We start from the raw sequence: 19,128 nt of genomic DNA, 5'->3' as shown, positions 1-19,128 counted from the left end.
CCCAAAGACGTGCAGCTAGATTTTGGGCAATGACCCTCAGACAGCTGGAGAATTAATTTCATCTTTGCTGGAAATGAAGGAAAGAGCCTGGCAGTGGTCAGCAAATCTAGGCCAGGAGGAAGTGGGTTTGGGAGGAAATGGGGGCTGGGAACTGAAACTATAATACATTGCTACTCAAGGACAGATGGTTTTCCAGTCACTGTTGCATTGATCTGGAGCCACAGTCTCCAGTACTACTGACACATCTCAGAGCTGCTGTAACATGTGGGTGTGAGAAAACAGTGGTTGGAGACAGGTGGGAGCAAAGAACTAGGAGCAACAGGACACTAGTAGTTATAAGGAAGCACAGGCTGGACTAAAACACCAAGGAAAGGCTTTGCATTGAAGGAAACTGGAGATGTGCTGGAGGCAGAGTACCAGAAGTCACCAACAGGCCACCTGAGCAGGTTAGTAGTCAGACCGGCTGTAGAGTTGTGCCAAAATTATGAAACTGAATTCTGGTAGCTATTAAATGTGTCAATTGTCATATGGTTAATGAAGACCAGAGAGTCGGGAAAATGTACTTCGTATACTAAGGATACATTGCTCCCCGTAGACAAAATATTTTTAAGCGGATAGTAATCTGGAAAAGGAAAGAAATGCAAGAATCTTCACTTGTACCACGTTCTAATTTCTGTCTCCCCACACCCACCCCCCCAACCCCTCCCTCAATTCTCATTATTATAGAATTAGCAGTTAAAGTGCCATTGCCATGCATGACAATTGCTTGCCGATGCTGGTACAAAAGTGCATGCAAGTTTCTGAAATTTAAATAAACCAGGATGATAAAGTATAAATAATTGAATAAAAAAAATAAGTTGAGTACAGTCCAAATAAACTGTTAGCAAATAACTGAAAAATACAGTCTGCAAGGACAGCGTAGGCCCATGCATGCACAACCCTACCTGAACAAAAAAAAAAACACTGGACTCAAATGGAAATACTTCCCCATATCACATGCACAACTCAGCTGGATGGGAAAAACAAAAGTATTCTGGAGTAGTTTGAAATGCAAATGGCTGAATATAAGCAAAGGAGGACCAGGTAGCAAATGCAAGTTTCAAACTCAAAACACAAGCCAAGAGGAGGAGGGAGGTCTGTGCAGGGGTAAATTATGAATATGGGAACAGGAGTAGGCAATTCTGCTTCTCAAGCCTGTCCCCCCCCTCCCATTCAATGAGGTCAAGGCTGATCTGTATCTTAACTTCACACACCCACCTGAGCTCCATATCACTTTAGATTTTGCTTGGAAAAATCTATCGACCTCAGATTTAAAATTAATTACACTACCATCTACTGCTTTTTGAGTGTTCCACACTTTTCCTACCCATTGTGAGAGTAAGTGTTGTCCAACTTCTCTCCTGAAAGGTCTATGATTGTAAGGTTATGTCCTGTCCCAGGCGCCCAAAGATCTGTGGGTCGAGAACTGGCCTGTCCAGTCACCTGAAGACCCATGGCAGAAACTAGTGACCTTGAGTAGACATCATCCTTGAATCGAGGGACAGCCGATGACAACAATGTCTCCTTATCCTGGACTCCCCCACCAGCTAGGAATTTTCTCTCTACCTTTCAAAACCCTAAAAATCTCAATTAAATCACCCCATAGCCTTCTATATTCCAGGGAACCCAAGTCTAGAGATCTGCAACGTACTTGACAGTAGCTTTCCGGGTAGAGTTTTGAAAATTTTCGATTACAAATATTTAAGAGCGCCACAAAGGAAGAGCAATGAATACACACACCCTTTTCCATGTTAAAGCCTTTTTTGCTGAAGTTTTGAGAAGATCCAGTGAGTAAATAAAATGCCTTTAACTATTTGGCACGTATAGATAAATCTGATTTGGGCCAGGGCTGGCAGAGTGCAGTGACTCCTGGTCCAGGACCTGGGCCACTTGCCCACCCAATCCATTTGGAAGGAAGCCAACATGTAAATAAATTTGAAATTCAAAACAACTGATATGGGGGCTGTTATATATATATCATTTTTATAAAAGGTCTATAGGTGCTGGAAGGTGGGACGGGATTGGGTGGCTAGTTTATTCGGCCGGCACGGAAACGACGGGCTGAATGGCCTCCTTCTGTGGTAATTTTTCCATGGTTCTATGGTAACGCAATAAGCCAACAACGTACAAATTAGAAATTTATTTGTATATCAGTGTAAAAAGTTGCTGAGGTTTTTGTTATAAAGGCAGATTTGCTGAAAGGTGGCGTGTAGGAGGTCTGTAATTACATTTATGACAGATGGGGGAAAAAAGTGTTTTCTTTTCTCAACTGCAAACCATATTCTTAAACTCCTTTCCTGTGTCTCCTCCGCCCTCACCTGACAAGTGCAATAAAGTCCTGAACTTTTTTTTTTATCACAAATGATTGAAACCATTCACTGAAATGCTTCTGCCTTCTTTCTCCACTTCCCCAGGCCCCTGTGCTAACCTTCTCTCAGGTTCCCACCTGCCCTAGCCCTGAACTTGCATTGTTCTCTAGTTTCTCTATCATCACCCCTCATGCCCTCTCTAGAGTTTAACTTGTCCACGAGATCCAACTCCTGCTCGCTCAACTTATTTCCCACGATACTGTTGACCACCAAATTTCCCTTCCTGGATTCCATATTAACTGATATTGTTAGTGGTTCTCTCTCCTCAGATACTGTCCCCCTCTCCTCAAAATAAAAAATCTAACCCCTTTGTCCTTGCAAACAACCCCATTTCCAACATGCCTTTCCTCTCCGAAGTCCTTGAACATGATGTCACCTCACAGATGCGTCTGTGCTTGACAGTATTGGTAGGAGTGACCACCGCACAGTCCCTGTGGAGATGAAGTCCCGCCTTCATATTGAGGATACCCTCCATCGTGTTGTGTGGCACTACCACCGTGCTAAATGGGATAGATTTTGAACAGATCTAGCAATGCAAAACTGGGCATCCATGAGGTGCTGTGGGCTATCAGCAGCAGCAGAACTATACTCAACTACAATCTGTAACCTAAAATAAAAGCAAAATACTGCGGATGCTGGAAATCTGAAATAAAAACAAGAAATGCTGGAAATACTCAGCAGGTCTGGCAGCATCTGTGGAAAGAGAAGCAGAGTTAACGTTTCGGGTCTCTCTTTCCACAATCTGTAATCTCTTGGCCCGGCATATTCCCCACTCTGCTGATATCAAGTCAGGAGACCACCCTGGTCCAATGAAGAGTGCAGGAGGGCATGCCAGGAGCAGCATCAGGCATACCTCAAAATGAGGTGCAAATCTGGTAAAGCTACAACACAGGACTACTTGCATGCCAAACTGCATAAGCAGCATGCGATAAAGCTAAGCAATCCCATAACCAACGGATCAGATCTAAGCTCTGCAGTCCTGCCACGTCCAGCCGTGATTGGTGGTGGACAATTAAACAACTAACTGGAGAAGGTGGCTCCACAATTATCCCCATCCTCAATGATGGGGGAGCCCAGCACATCAGTGCAAAAGATAAGGCTGAAGCATTTACAACAATCTTCAGCCAGAAGTGCCAAGTTGATGATCCATCTCAGCCTCCTCCTGAAGGCCCCAGCATCACAGATGCCAGTCTTCAACCAATTCTATTCACTGCACGTGATATCAAGAAACAACTGAAGGCACTGGATACGGCAAAGGCTATGGGCCCTGACAATATTCCAGCAATAGTACTGAAGACCTGTGCTCCAGAACTTGTCACGCCCCTAGCCAAGCTGTTCCAGTACAGCTACAACACTGGCATCTACCCAGCAATGTGGAAAATTGCCCAGGTATGTCCTGTACACAAAAAGCAGGACAAGTCCAACCCGGCCAATTACCGCCCCATCAGTCTACTTTCAATCATCAGTAAAGTGATGGAAGGTGTCATCGACAGTGCTATCAAGCAGCACTTGCTCAGGGCGGCACAGTGGCGCAGTGGTTAGCACTGCAGCCTCACAGCTCCAGGGACCCGGGTTCGATTCTGGGTACTGCCTGTGCGGAGTTTGAAAGCTCTCCCTGTGACCGCGTGGGTTTTTGCCGGGTGCTCCGATTTCCTCCCACAGCCAAAGACTTGCAGGTGATAGGCAAATTGGCCGTTGTAAATTGCCCCTAGTGTAGGTAGGTGGCAGGGAATATGGAATTAATGTAGGGTTAGTATAAATGGGTGGTTGTTGGTCGGCACAGACTCGGTGGGCCGAAGGGCCTGTTTCAGTGCTGTATCTCTAAAAAAAAAAATAACCTGTTCAGTGATGCTTAGTTTGGGTTCTGCCAGGGCCACTCAGCTCCTTACCTCATCACAGCCTTGGTTCAAACATGGACAAAAGAGCTGAACTCAAGAGGTGAGGTGAGACTGACTACCCCTGATATCAAGGCAGCATTTGACCAAGTATGGCATCAAGAAGCCCTAGCAAAACTGGAGTCACTGGGAATCGGGGGGAAAACTCTCTGCTGGCTGGAGTCATACCTAGCGCAAAAGAAGATGGTTGTGGTTGTTGGAGGTCAGTCATATCAGCTCCAGGACATCACTGCAGGAGTTCCTCAGGGTAGTGTCCTAGGCCCAACCATCTTCAGCTGCTTCATCAATGACCTTCCTTCAATCATAAGGTCAGAAGAGAGGATGTTCGCTGATGCTTGCACAATGCTCAGCACCATTCACGACTCCTCAAATACTGAAGCATGTTAGTGTAGAAATATCCAGGCTTGGGCGGATGAGTGGCAAGTAACACTCGCACCACACAAGTGCCAGGCAATGACCATCGTCAACAAGAGAGAATCTAACCATCTCCCCTTGACATTCAATGACTTTACGATCACTGAATGCCCCACTATCATCCTGGGGCTACCATTGATCAGAAACTGAACTGGAATAGCCATATAAATACCGTGGCTACAAGAGGTCGTCAGAGGCTAGGAATCCTGCAACGAGTAACTCACCTCCTGACTCCCCAAAGCCTGTCCATCATCTACAAGGCACAAGTCAGGAGTGTGATGGAATACTCTCCACTTGCCTGGATGGGTGCAGGTCCAACACTCAAGTTCAACACCATCCAGGACAAAGCAGCCCACTTGATTGGCACCCCATCCACAAACATTCACGCCCTCCACCACCGACACACAGTGGCAGCAGCGTGTACAATCTACAAGATGCACTACAGCAATCCACCAAGGCTCCTTTGACAGCACCTTCCAAACCCGTGACTTCTACCAACTAGAAGGACAAGGGCAGCAAATGCATGGGAACACCACCACCTGCAAGTTCCCCTCCAAGTCACACACCATCCTGACTTGGTACTTCACTGTCGCTGGGTCAAAATCCTGGAACTCCCTTCCTAACAGCACTGTGGGTGCACCTACCTCACATGGACTGCAGCGGTTCAAGAAGGTAGCTCACCACCACCTTCTCAAGGGCAATCAGGGATGGGCAATAAATGCTGGCCTAGTCAGCGACACCCACATCCCATGAATGAATTTTTAAAAAATTCATGCTGATCCTTCCTGGAACTCCATGTTTGAATCCCTCAAATCAGGTTACTGCCCCAGTCACATGACCAAAATGGTTAGCAAAGTCACAAATGACACCCTATGTGATTGTGACAAAGGTAAACTATTCCTCCTCATCCTTCACAACCTGTCTGCAGCCTTTGACATTGTCGATCACATCATCCTCCTCCAATACCTCTCCACTGTCGTCCAGCTGGGTGGGACTGCCCTCGCCTTCTTCCGTTCATATCTAACTAATAGTAGCCAATCACTGGCAATGGTTCCTCTTCCCACTCCCATACTGTTACTTCTGGCGTCCAAGGATCTATCCCAGCCCACTCATTTCTCATCTACATCCTGCCCCTCAATGACTTCATCAGAAAACATAGCATCAGTTTTCACAAGTATACCGACAACATCCACTTCTACCTCTCCTCAAGCCCTACCCAGTCTCTACACTGTCAGACAGCTTGTCTGACATCCAGTATTGGAAGAGTACTTGAACCGATAGTGCAAATAGAAATAAATAAGTACAATTTGAAAGCCATACAGAGACATGGCTACAGGATGGCATAGATTGGGACCTGCACATAGAAGGGTACATGACACTTAGGAACGATAGGAAGCTAGGAAAAGGTGGAGCGGCGGCTCTGTTAATTTCTGATGGTATTAGCACAATATAGAAGGATGGCCCAAGTTCAGGAAACCAGGCTATATACAGAAGCGGTTTGGTAGAGGTGAAAAATGATAATGGCAAGAAGTCACTTGTGGGAGTTATGTACAGGCCCACCTAACAGTAACCACAAGGTAGGATGGAGTATAAAGGAAGTAATAATGGGAAATAATGTCAGAAAGGTACGGTGATAATAATGAGGGATTTTAATCTACATATAGACTGGAAAAATCAGATAGACAAAGGTACCCTAGATGAGGAGTTCATAGAGTGTTTTAGGGATAGTTTCTTAGAACAGCACATTCTGAAGCCAGAGAGCAGGCTTTATAGACCTGGTATTGTGCAACAAGATAGGATTAATTAATTACCGCATAGTGAAGGCGCCCCTAGGCAGCAGCAATTATATGATGATTGAATTTTACATTCAGTTTGAGAAAGAGAAGAGTGGGTCTAAGACTAGTATTTTAAACTTAAATAAGGGCAATTGAAGGCATGAAATAAGGCATGAAATAAGGCATGAAGGCAGTGGATAGTCAGAAGCTTTTTCCCAGGGTGGAAGAGTCAGTTACTAGGGGACATAGGTTTAAGGTGCGAGGGGCAAAGTTTAGAGGGGATGTGCAAGGCAAGTTCTTTACACAGAGGGTGGTGAGTGCCTGGAACTTGCTGCCAGGGGAGGTGATGGAAGCAGGTACGATAGTGACGTTTAAGAGGCATCTTGACAAATAACATGAATAGGATGGGAATAGAGGGATATGGGCCCCAAAAGTGCAGAAGGTTTTAGTTTAGGCAGGCATCAAGATCAGCGCAGGTTTGGAGGGCCGAATGGCCTGTTCCTGTGCTGTACTGTTCTTTAAAGAAGAGCAAGCTAAAGTGAACCGGCAAATTAGTTAAAGGAATAGGTCAACAGAGATGCAGTGGCAGACATTTAAGGGGACATTTCAGAATACACAGATACATTCCAATGAGAAAGAAAAATTCCAAGGGGAGGACCCACCATCCATGGTTAACTAAAAAACAAAGATATCAACTTAAAGAAAAAAAACATATAATTGCGCAAAGATGGGTGGAAGGTCGGAAGATTGGACAGAATATAAAAAGCAGCAAGGATGGACTAAAAGAATAATGAGGTAAAAATTAGAGTACGAGAGAAAGCTAGCTAGAAATATAAAAACAGATAGCAAGAGTTTCTCTAGATATTTAAAGAAGAAAAGTTAACAAAGTGAGTGTTTGTCCTAAATGTTAGAAGATGTTATAGCAGGGCATTTAGAAAAACTTTAAGGTAATCAGGCAGAGCCAACATGGTTTTGTGGAAGGGAAATCATATTTAACCAATTTATTTGAGTTCTTTGAGGGAGTAACATGCGCTGTGGATAAAGGGGAACCAGTGGATTTCCAGGAAGACATTTAATAGGTGCGACATCAAAGGTTATTGTGGAAAATAAAAGCTTGTGATATGGGGGTAACATACTGGCATGAATAGAAGATTGGCTAGCTAACAGGAAACAGAGAGTAGGCATAAATGGGTCATTTTCTGGTTGGCAAGATGTAATGAGTGGTGTGCCACAGGGATCAGTTCTGGGGCCTCAACTTTTTACAATTTATATAAACAAAGTGAATCTTGACCATGCAGCCAGCCGGTGACGTCATCCAACTACCAACCTGCGCACATGCGCAAATGGGCGCCTGATCTCTGCGTGTGCGCTGCGTTCTACATTGCCAGGACCAAATGGTGCATGCGTGGATGATGTCATCGCGTAAATTGCCAGGACTGGTACACGCATGCGCACATGACGTCATCGCATAGCACGGGCGAGAGAGCAAGCGGAGAGAGCGCGTGGGGAGAAGCAGGGAGAGAGCCTGGGGTGTAACGAGAGAGCGCGGCCCAAAACCTTGGTGGCAGCGGTGGCCCTGGCCCGCTCCCTCCTCCCTGACCCGCCCGCTCTCTCCCTCCTGCCACGGTGTGCTGCCATGTGTTTAGATTGCCTTAGTGTGATTATTTGAGCAGCACCATCTGTAGTCCTGGCACCTGCTGACATCGCAGACTTTGACGTTTTAGTGGCACAGGCTGCATTTGCGCCTGTGCCACTGCAGCGCCATCTAGTGGCAGCATTGTCAGCAAACGCAGCCTTTTTTAAATGACTTGGATGAAGGGACTGAAGGTATGGCTGCTAAATTTGCTGATGACACAAAGATAGGGAAGTAAATTGTAAAGATGACATAAGGAGGCTACAAAAGGGATACAGATAGGTTCAGGGAGTGGGCAAAGATCTGGCAAATGGAGCATGATGTGGGAAAATGTGAAACTGTCCATTTTGGCAGGAAGAATAAAAACGCATATTACCTAAATGTTGAGAGATTGCAGAGCTCCGACATGCAGAGGGGTCTGGATGCCCTAGTGCATGAATCGTAAAAGGTTAGTATGCAGGTTCAGCAAATAATTAGGAAAGCTAATAGAATGTTATCATTTATTGCGAGGGGAATTGAATACTAAAGTAGGGAGGTTATGCTACAGTTATACAGGGCATTCATGAGACCACATCTGGAATGCTGTGTACAGAACTGGTCTCCCAAATCTGTACAGCTGAGAAAGGGGCTTTTTGTCCCACTGTTACATTATTCATTTTGACCAGGCATACATTGGTCACCCTCAGTGCAAAGCATGATGACAGTCCCACAGCAGCCCTAAAGACCAAGTGTCCTATTTAAAGATGGGTTGTTTGCCCCAATTTGGGCACAGCCCGAAGAAAAGTGATCAAAAATTCTATGCTTCAATCTACTATCCGTGGGTTGAACAGAACTATTTTAAAACATGCTTGTTGAAATATGAGGCTGACGTGCACTGATGTGTCAAATGATCTCAAGTTTGCCAGAGGCCTTAGAAAGACTACCATCGATTGAAAGCTAGTGAAACCTGACACTGATAATTGCCGATGGCTTGCAGATTCAGGTTCTTTACGCAAGATGTATCGCACCTACTTTTAGTATGGTAAAAGCCAACAGAACCACTGTTAACACAGGTGGGCTTTGCAATTAAAAATTATTATAATTGATGGTCTAGTACCCTGTTACAATATCAAAGTATGATACCTTTAAGAATATCTGCTGCTGGGGACTTCGCTTACATTAATCATATATGACTTAACACTTTGCTCCTCCTTGGAAGATAATCACATGCTCTATCAGCAACATGATAGTGTCAACAGGAAGCTACCAACAGGACAGCGATTCTATCAATCAGGAGACTTAAATGCTAGAGTTGGCTTTGATCATGAGATGGGAGTATGTAAAGGATCTTTTCGATGGACAGACTGCAGATGCTTCAAAGCCACAGGGTGACCAAGGCTCAGAGTTAAAGATGTTCACTGCTTAACATCGATACTAAAAGCTGGGAAATATATGGCGAACAACAGCCCACAATGGAAGGACTGTGCAGGAAGCCAAAGAAAGGAAAAAGACAGAAAAATGAAATCGCATCAGGATCAAGCATTAATATTGCACATGTTCACCATCTTGCCCTGTAATTTATGCCTGCACCATCTGTGGCAAGGATTACCGCTCATGAATTAGATTCTTAGCCACTTGCCATGTTGATGGATGGTTGCCATATAATGCAATAGCAGGGAACTAACATAACTGTTCAAAGGAGCTAGATTTACTCCAACAGTTCGATAAATTGAGAATTTATGTTTGCCAATTCATCAGCTGCATTTTTTTTCACAAATACAAAAAATGAGAATAGTTTTACAACTTTTGTTTCAATATTAAGGGAATGAGTTTTGAAACAGTCGGGATGATTTACAGACGAGTCAAAAATATTCAACCTCCCTCAAATTTTCTCACAAACCTACTGGTAAACAGAAGCATTATCCACCAAAACAGTGTATTGTGCATTCTCACCTCACACTATACTCATATGGCCCCCCAAAATGGTGGCTTTCTTTAACTATGTGTGTTTCTATCCTGCTGCCTAGCACTTTGTCCCACTCCCTCTTGTTTGTGTGCCATCTTTTTCTCTGTGTAAAGCTCTTGCAGACACTTATCACTGTTTGCATCTGACTTTTCCTCACTCTCAAAGTCTTTCCTTCCATCTTCCTCTCCCCTGGACAGACAAGTCATAGCTGAAAGAAAATGGGTTGCCTCCATGCCATGCCATGGTACGGATGCAGACTAGATGTCTGAGTGTGCCAAATCTCAAGGGTGATAGCAGCTGGGAAACTCACAGATGGTGTCCTGGCAGGGGCTGAAATTGGCAAATGAGAATGACCTACATAAAAAGTGCAACTTCCAGTCCTGGTGAAGACAGTAATGTTTCTGATTTATCAACAACTTGGTTACATTTGTTTTCTTTGGGAAAATTCACATACCTGCCACAAAACAGTTTCATAAATGAATTCCACAACTCTGTCCATTATTCTGTGAAGACTACTCCTTTGATATATATTTTCCTTTACCTATGTATTTAATTTTTCTCTCTTATAAGCTGAATACTTGCAAAATAGTATTCCAGAAATGCTAGCGGAGGTAAATGTCTGATATTTCGCAGTATTGTGTGGAGTGGAATTTAGTGTACTTGAGAGGCAGTCCTAGGCTTTGGCAGTTTTTGGGCAAAGGTCCTGGAGTTTAGAAGCATGAAGGGTTCCTTTGATCTAGCATCACAGCAGAAAGCAAAACTAAAACTAAATCTGATGTTTGACTAACTATTGGATTCCTGATGGCTGCGAACGTTGAGAGCATGGGCCTGACAGCACTGGGTGGGAAGGGGAAACCCCCTATTGGTGTGGCTGAGTGTGTATGCATGCACACGTGAAAGGCAGAGTGGGTCAGATAATTAGCAATATTTACCATCACCAGAACAAAGGTGTATCCACGTGACACTGAAGACATTCCATTTGCTTAACAATCCAATATTTTGGGAGTAAATAAATTAGGGCGAGGAAAAAACACTCCAAACAAAATTTTCTCAAGTTTATAGTCATAAAAGCTATGACAGGTTTGCAATCAGCATTGTGTTATTTGTCTCACACATGTATGTGCACAGAGTCACACACAGCCTTGCTGTGCAAAAAGAGTGCAAACTTTATCTGAATGATGTTTTAGAAATTCATCTGCAAACTTTTATGAAAAAAATTTTGAATGACTGACCACAAACTGCTAGAAGGTTGAGTAAAATATTCCAGTTTGGCTGCTTAAATAGTAATGATGGATTTTGGGAAATTGTAATGCTGTATACCACCAGACTGCATTATTTGGCTTCAACTCAGTCATAGCTCTGAATAAAGGTATAAAGCCCAAATTTTTGTAAACAGATATTACCTTCAATTAAAAATCTAAAAGGTATTAATAATACAAATAAATTCAATGGACAAATGTGTTATTGGTGAATGTGTAATTTATTTTTTTCATCTTTAAAATAGAAGTTCCAGTTTACATAGCGTTTTACATTAGAATTCCCATTAGAAATATTTACATAGCACCTAGCAATGGGAAATCATGACCAAGTACCAGTTTGTGGACAGGAAATGTACTCCATTCAGATATTAATATAACTTTTATATATATAGTACCTGCTTATTGTTTTAGGTTAAACACTAATTTTTCCAGGATTTACTTGGAAAAATACTTACCATTTAACCAAGTTTCTCTATTTTGCGCTTCTTGTAACAGTCCAAATCTGAATTGATCTGAAGTTCCAGCTGGAAAGAGAAGAATTACATCAGTAACATTTTGTTTTAGGCTACCTGGTGTCCCCTCTAATTCATGGGATATTGTTCCACAGGTACCCACCAGAACCTTGCCCGAGTGGTCATTATTCACAAGAGTCCAATAAATAGCGATAGACTATTAAGAATAGAACACATCACAACAGAGGCCAAAACTATAATACTGCCACATATCTAAAAGATGTGCATTTTTAGCAAGTGTTATTGGAATGTGATCAAAAGCAGCAATCATAGCAGCTATTCCCTCTCCAACCCAGGGATGTAAAGGACAATTATTAGTGCCCTACCCACTGCTTCACCTATGTTCAACTAATTTTGCACAAACCACGGATCAAACCTGGGCTTTAATCTCAAATATGGGACTGACACTAACTGGAATTTAGTGCTAAGTAGAGTAAATAGCTCCAGATGTTTGGCCAACCATCACAGAGTCTGCAGACATTACGGAGACCAATTTTTCAGCCCTGCAGAGTTCCATGATATAACTGAACTTTCTGACCTAACTTATTTCGAGCTTCGCAAAAATAAAACTATCCTTGTTCAACTTTCATCTTTCTTTCTATTAATAACAATTTTGAAGTTATCCCGCAATGTAGATGCATCAATCACCAGTTAGAAAGGCTCACAGAGGCAGACCATTAGATCCTATCCATACAAATTAAAAGTTTGTATAATTGATAGCTAAATTTTGTAAATTAACACTTCTATTTTACAAAATGCATTTATGTGACAGTATAAAAAATAATCAATAGTAATATGCATTCTTGTTGAGACAAATACAATATATTGTTAAATCATATTTTTAGCTATTTAATAGACAGTATTGGTAGTGGTGAAAAAACTGGAAAAACAAGTGCACAGTTCCTGAATACATCGGTTTGGAAACTAATTAACAAGTGTCTTTCCTGTTACTCTTTGCCTAGGCAAGAACCAAACTATCCAAGTTACAAACAATTTTCAGATGTTTTTTTTTCTCATTATAATGTGACCTGAAGCAATTTACACAATTTTGTTAGGCAATTCTGCATTGATCCAGTAGATCAAGTTATCTTTTGAGCTTGGGCAACATAACTCAACAAGTTCTACATCTCTTACTTCATTCTGCAAATTTTGCTCAGGAGGCCATGGGAAAAGGAGGAAAAGCAATCTTACTGAAATTACAAATACTTTGTCAGATACGCCAATATTGTTTGCAAAGACAGCGCATGTTAAATTAACTTAATAGGTATGGGATTATTCATTCTTACATATGGTATTACTCAAACTCATATGCAGTTCAACCTCCACATAGAACTGAATATTCAAGTCAGAGACTGGAAAACTGAATAATGGTCTTTTATAGAGCTGCATGGCAGGGCAATCATTTTCATAAGTAATTAACATTACACACCAAAAATTCTTAGAAGAATTTTATTATGAAGCTCAAGTTGCACCAAGTCCAAAACAGAACTGGGAAGGAAAAATAATTTTCATATGTAGAGACTGGACTACAAAAATGGTAAATTATACTTACACTAACAAATTTGACACCAACATTTGCCACATAAAACCTCATTATCCTGAAGCAATACGGGAAGCAAAAACTGGAGCAAAATTCTTTGATGCAGACATTGGGACCAGTTCGAGGCTAGCTCAAAATCAATGAAGTCAATAGATGGAGCACTCACTGGCTTGAGGAAACAAATGGTCCTAAATTTAGGAGGAACTCCTATGAACTGAAGTCTGCCCGATATTCTCAAGTACAAGTAAAGCCCAGCTCTTATACATGAATAACACGGCCGGCTTCAGTAAACAATGGAGACATGCAAAAGAGAGAAAATCACAACTTGGATAGCTTTAGGTTTCCCATCACTTTTTGAAGGCAATTGTGGCTGTTTCTACATTATCAAAATGGACTAAGATCTTTCGCATCTACAAGATAACTAGATAAACTCAGCAGGGTTTGTCTGCAAAATGGAATGCTTCGAACAGTAAATTGCACCCTTGCCTGCTGTCAAACATGAACCCCAAAACCAAGTAAGTAGCCACAGAACCAAGTGTTTGGATAATATCCATCTTACTCTCAGAAATATGTCTATCACATCTGAGCCATAGTTTTAGCTTATCTGTGCAAAATACATAGAGCAACATAGGAATTGGATTGGGTCATTTAGCCTCTCAAGACTGTTCATTCACAGCTGATCTGAGTCACATACCTGCTTTTGCACCATATCCCTGAATGCCTTGAGTTAGCAAAAACTCTCAGTTTTAAAATTAATTGAACAGCATCAAGTGCCATTTGCAAAGACAGTTCCAACTTCTCCCACCCACTGCATTAAATGTTTCCTAATTGCACCCCTGAAAGGCCTGACTTTATTTTTTCGATTATGTCCCTGTTCCTAAACTCCCCAACCTGCAAAAATAGTTTCTCTGTCAACCTTATCTGTTCCCCTTGAAAATTTCTATCAAATCATCCCTTAACCTTCGAAATTCCAATGAACAAAACCTTAGTTTGTGTAATCTTTCCTTGTAACTTAACCCTTGGAATCCAGGTAACATTCTCGTAAATCTGCACTCCCTCGGGGATCAATATATTCCTAAGGTGGGGTACTCAGAATTGCTCACAGTACTCGAGTTGTCTAACCAGGACTTTGTACAGCTGTAGCTAACTTCTACCCCTTTATATTCCAGTCCTCGAAAGGCCAGCATTCCATTAGCCTGATAATTTTTATTAGTCCATGACATTTTAATGATCTATGTACCTGAACCCCCTAAATCTCTTTGGACCTCCACTGTTTCTAACTTATCACTGTTTAAAACAGGGTTGGCCAACATACAGCCCGCCAAAGGTTTCCATCCGGCCCACAAATATATTTCAGATATGAGAAATTTACCATTGTCTTCTTCTTTCAGACCCTTTTAAAAAATGGCATCAGTTTTGGGCAGATTTGGGGTTTTCTGGCAATTTCCAACTGTTTTTTTTTTAAAAGCCTACTGGAAAACCCCAAAACTGTCCAAAGTTCATAAACAGCTGTTCCCAATATCAGCACCTGTCAGCTGTGAAAATGACAGCACGATTTAAAAAAAAAAATGACCTACAGCAAAGCTGCTGCGCTGAGTGCTCCCACACCCTGCAACTGTCAGAGAGAGGGCGAGGGGGGAGGCGTGCTGGGCATGGCAGGGGCACGCAGTAAGGCAGGGGCGCGCGCAGGAGGCACGGCAGCCACAGAGTGACAGCACGAGGAAAGCAGTGGGTGGAGGGAAACAGAGAGAAGGGGAGGCAGAGAGAAAGGGGTGGGGACACAGAGAGAGAGAGAGAGAGAGAGAGAGAGGGGGGGGGGGAGGGGAAGTGGGAGGGATGGGGGGAGGGTGTGAGTGTGAAATCAGGATCACTCCTGCCAGATGGACATCTATCTGAAATATTTCGCACTGCTACAAGAAGTTTGCAGGCAAACAATGACTACTTGTGCAAGAAAATTAAATGCTAGGTATCTTACTTTATCAGTGTCCAACCTAGTGATAATTCAATAAATTAATCTTCTCATTTAAAGCTTCTTCACAAAAATGCACAATTGTTCTTGTTTTGATTAACAGTAAGATAACTTTTTAATGCCTTGATCTTCATGAAATTGCCTTACCGATGCCCCATGTAAGGCAAACATTGTAATGTGGTCCCACATGTGAAAAGTTTGGACAACCTAGTTTATAAAGTACTCTGCTCTACTCTTTTAAGGTCCAAAGTGGGTAACCTGAAATGTATTTGCCACAGTTTTGTCCATTTACTTAAGCTATTCATATCTCTTCATAATTTTACACTTCCAACAACACGACTTACAATGCTGCCCATCTGTGCCATCTGCAAACTTGGATATGCAGCTTTCTATCCAATCATCTAAGTCATTAATAAAAAGTGAAAAGTTGAGGCTCCAACACAGATCCAATTGTAATACCTGCCAGATAGCACTACTCTCGTCTCCTGCCACTCAGCCAATTTCTTAACCAGGTCAATAATTTACCATCAATTCTATGAGTTCCAACTTGAGCTGTTCCATCTTGAGCTGACAGTCTCTTAAGATGGGATTTATCAAATACCTTCTGAAAGTCCATATAAATTTCAAAAGACATTGCCCTGTCCACCACTTTAGTCACCTTCAAAATAGCTGGTGTGTTGGGCATGATCGATCCTTCACAAATCCATGCTGGCTCTCTCTGACCAGCTGAAGATTTTCAAGGTGTTCAGTCATTATTTTTAAATATGGACTCTAGTAATTTCCTGGCAATAGATGTTTGGCTTTCCTAAATAGTGGAGTGACATGCACAATTTTCCAATCTAAAGGACCGGTTGCCAAATCGAGAGAACTTTGGAAGATTATAGTTAGGGCATCTGTAATGTTCTCTTACTTCCTTTAAAACCCTGGGATAAAAACCATCTAGACTTGGGGATTTGTCACTCTTCAATGCCATTATTTTCTTCATTACTGTTATTTTGCTTGCATTAGTTTTGGTCAGTGCCTAACTCGTTCTGTAAGTAGATCTCATTTGAATGGTTGCCCAGATGCTTAGTAAGGTAGGAACAGGTGTTGGCCATTCAATACCTCAAACCTGTAGTGCACACTAAGTCAGATAATGGCGATGTATCTTAAGTCCATCTGCCTTGGCTCATATCCCTTAATGCCCTCGTCTTATTGAAAAAATCTATCCTCCACTTTTCCAGTTTCTGCATTTTTTTCTGGCTGGTGGGAGGGGCAGGCAAACAGATGGAGAACTTGAGATACACATTTTTTAAATCAAACAAGGAATGTGTTTTTCATGAAGGTTCCTTGAAATAGGCATACCACATGATATGGGACTGAGCCATTCAGATCAACAGGACCCTAGGTGCATTCCCTGGTTTGTGCTAAGTTGTGCTCATGGATTTGGGGGTAATATATTCGCATAGATAGAGGATTGGTTAATGGACAGGAAGCAATCGGTGGGCATAAACGAGGCATTTACAAGTTGGCAGACAGTGAGTAGAGGAGTGCCACAGTGATAAGTACTGGGGCACCAGCTATTTAAAATCTATATTAATGATGTGATGGAAACCCCACCTGCCAAGAATGAGGCATATTAATTCCATCATATGTAACATTAATTTTAAACTCTTACTGGACTAAAAACATGGATGCACCTGCATTCTAAAAGGACAGTGGCTGGAAACATTTGCATTCTAAGACAGTTTCCTGGAGAAGTCAATGGAACTGCTCCCTGATTCAATTAACTAAATGCATTTTGATTAGAAGACATTGAGACTGTGAAGATCAGCATTCCAGCCCCCTATTGAGGACATCTAAGATTGGAAAGCATCCACAAAACTCGACGGGCAGGTTGTCCCGAAAAAAGCTAGTCACATGACTGGCCTGCTGGCCCCGGTTTGGTTTGAATTGTGTTCACAGAACAGTTTGGGTCAGACTGCAATCTGAAGACAAAGAGAAGGAAGGTCTCTCCCTCTCTCACGAAAAGAGACTGCAACTGGATTTCCAGAAGACAAAAAACCATCGAAACAAGTTTGAAAGAGTGTAATGGGCCCCAACGACACGGCAAGATTTAACTGAAACTCCAAGACTTTACATCGAACTCAAAAGACAGTAAATGAACTCCAGCGATTGCTTCAAACCTTTCCCCTTGATTCTTTCTCCTTTTCTGTTTCCATCTGCGTTGTTGCTTGCATACGCATGCTAGCGTGGTAGCGTTGCGTATTTTTAGTAGTTTTAACCAAATTAGAGTTTTAAGTTTAATAATCTTGCACCTTTCTTGTCTAAATCTAAGAAAGTCTGACTGGTTGATTTTTTTGCCATTACAATTAGACAGCAGTGAACAAGGATTCACTGAAGGCAAGCTAAAAACACAGTGTTCTTAAAAATTTAACCCCATTACGGTCAAACCAGGAAAAGGCTGTTGGGGAACCCCTAGACCCCTTTCTCACCTGGTCGTAACAGAAAGTTGGGAGCTAGCGTCGCATTCAATCCACAGACAAACGAGAATTTGGAAGTGGGAAGTCAAAGTGATCCCAATCAAAAAGAGAACAGATTTGAATATAGGTTGTCTTGTGGTTGTATGTGCTGGAATACTAACATGTCTGCGACTGAAGCCAGTAACTCCCCAAGCCAGGTTGAAGTAACTTGGGATAAGTTAAAAGCACTGTCTACGGAAGAGTTGAGAAAAATGGCTGAGCAATGTGGCATCACCGTCTGTGCCAAGACTAGAAAGTCTGAACTCCTAGGACCAGTGGCTAACCATTTTTCCCTTGAATCTAGAGCAAAAACAGGGTCAGAAATAGACTCCGACAGGGTATTGCCAGCAAAGATATAATTGGAACAAAGGAAACTTGAATTTGAAGAGAGAGGCAGGAGAAAGAAAAAGAGAAAGAACCTTCCAGAAGGAAGGTGAGGAAAGAGCACTGAGGCGGCTTGAATTAACTAGGGGATGACAGAGTAACCCCAGTGAAAGCATGGCCAATATGGAGGATCGTAGTTCAGGGCTGGGTACTGAATTGTTAAAATTTCCTCAACTGATCCCAATGAGGGAGACATGGAAGCATTTTTTGTATCTTTTGAAAAACTTGCAAGGTAGTTAAAGTGGCCAGCTGAGACTTGGAATCTTCTGTTACAAAGCAAGTTAACAGGAAAAGCTCATAAGGTTTATTCCCTGTTGCCAGATGAGTGTTCATCAAATTATGAACTGACAAAAAATGCTACCCTCGGGGCATATGAACTAGTACCGGAAGTCTATCGCCAAATATTCTGAACCTTCAAGAAGCAAGCTGATCAAACTTACCTGGAGTTTGTGAGAAGTAAGCAGCTGGCTTTTGACCAGTGGATGATGGCTCAAAGTGCAGCTCAGCTATGAAAATTTTTCTTGAGCAATTTAAAAATTCTCTCCCACTCTCCATAAAGACACATGTAGAGGAACAAAAAGTTCATAGAGCCAGGCAAGCCACAGTTCTGGCTGATGAGTTTGCTCTCATCTCGAAGTGTTTTTTCAGGGGAAAACCTTTTACTCCCACAAATCCGAAAAGGACAAAGGGTGGGAAGGTGATCGAAGCCCAAGCAGTCCTGGGAGGGAAAGAAAAGCAGGAGACTCAGGGGACCCTCCTCCAGCCAAAAAGGAAGGTGCTGTAAGTAGGAGTGAGACCTAGAGATATGTGTGCTTCCATCGTAATAAAGCTAGTCATTTAAGAGCTGACTGCTGGAAACTAAGAGGAAAGTCAGTAGGGTTAATCACGGCACA

At 42.4% G+C, this 19,128-nt stretch overlaps 1 protein-coding gene across 1 annotated transcript in view; it reads right to left on the bottom strand.

Annotated features, from left to right (window-relative positions):
• The window catches only part of zbtb10 (zinc finger and BTB domain containing 10), a 96,119-nt gene that overhangs the window by 8,091 nt on the left and 68,900 nt on the right, over window positions 1-19,128 (bottom strand). Inside the window, exon 3 of the mRNA XM_068032095.1 lies at window positions 11,785-11,853. Within this exon, the coding sequence (XP_067888196.1) occupies window positions 11,785-11,853 (69 nt within the window). The remainder of the gene's footprint in view (window positions 1-11,784; window positions 11,854-19,128) is intronic.

This window comes from Heterodontus francisci, chromosome 5, assembly GCF_036365525.1.
Source record: "Heterodontus francisci isolate sHetFra1 chromosome 5, sHetFra1.hap1, whole genome shotgun sequence".
Taxonomy (NCBI): domain Eukaryota; kingdom Metazoa; phylum Chordata; class Chondrichthyes; order Heterodontiformes; family Heterodontidae; genus Heterodontus; species Heterodontus francisci.
The sequence above is the reverse complement of the archived record's forward strand: the minus strand, read 5'-3'. Positions and strand labels throughout refer to the sequence as shown.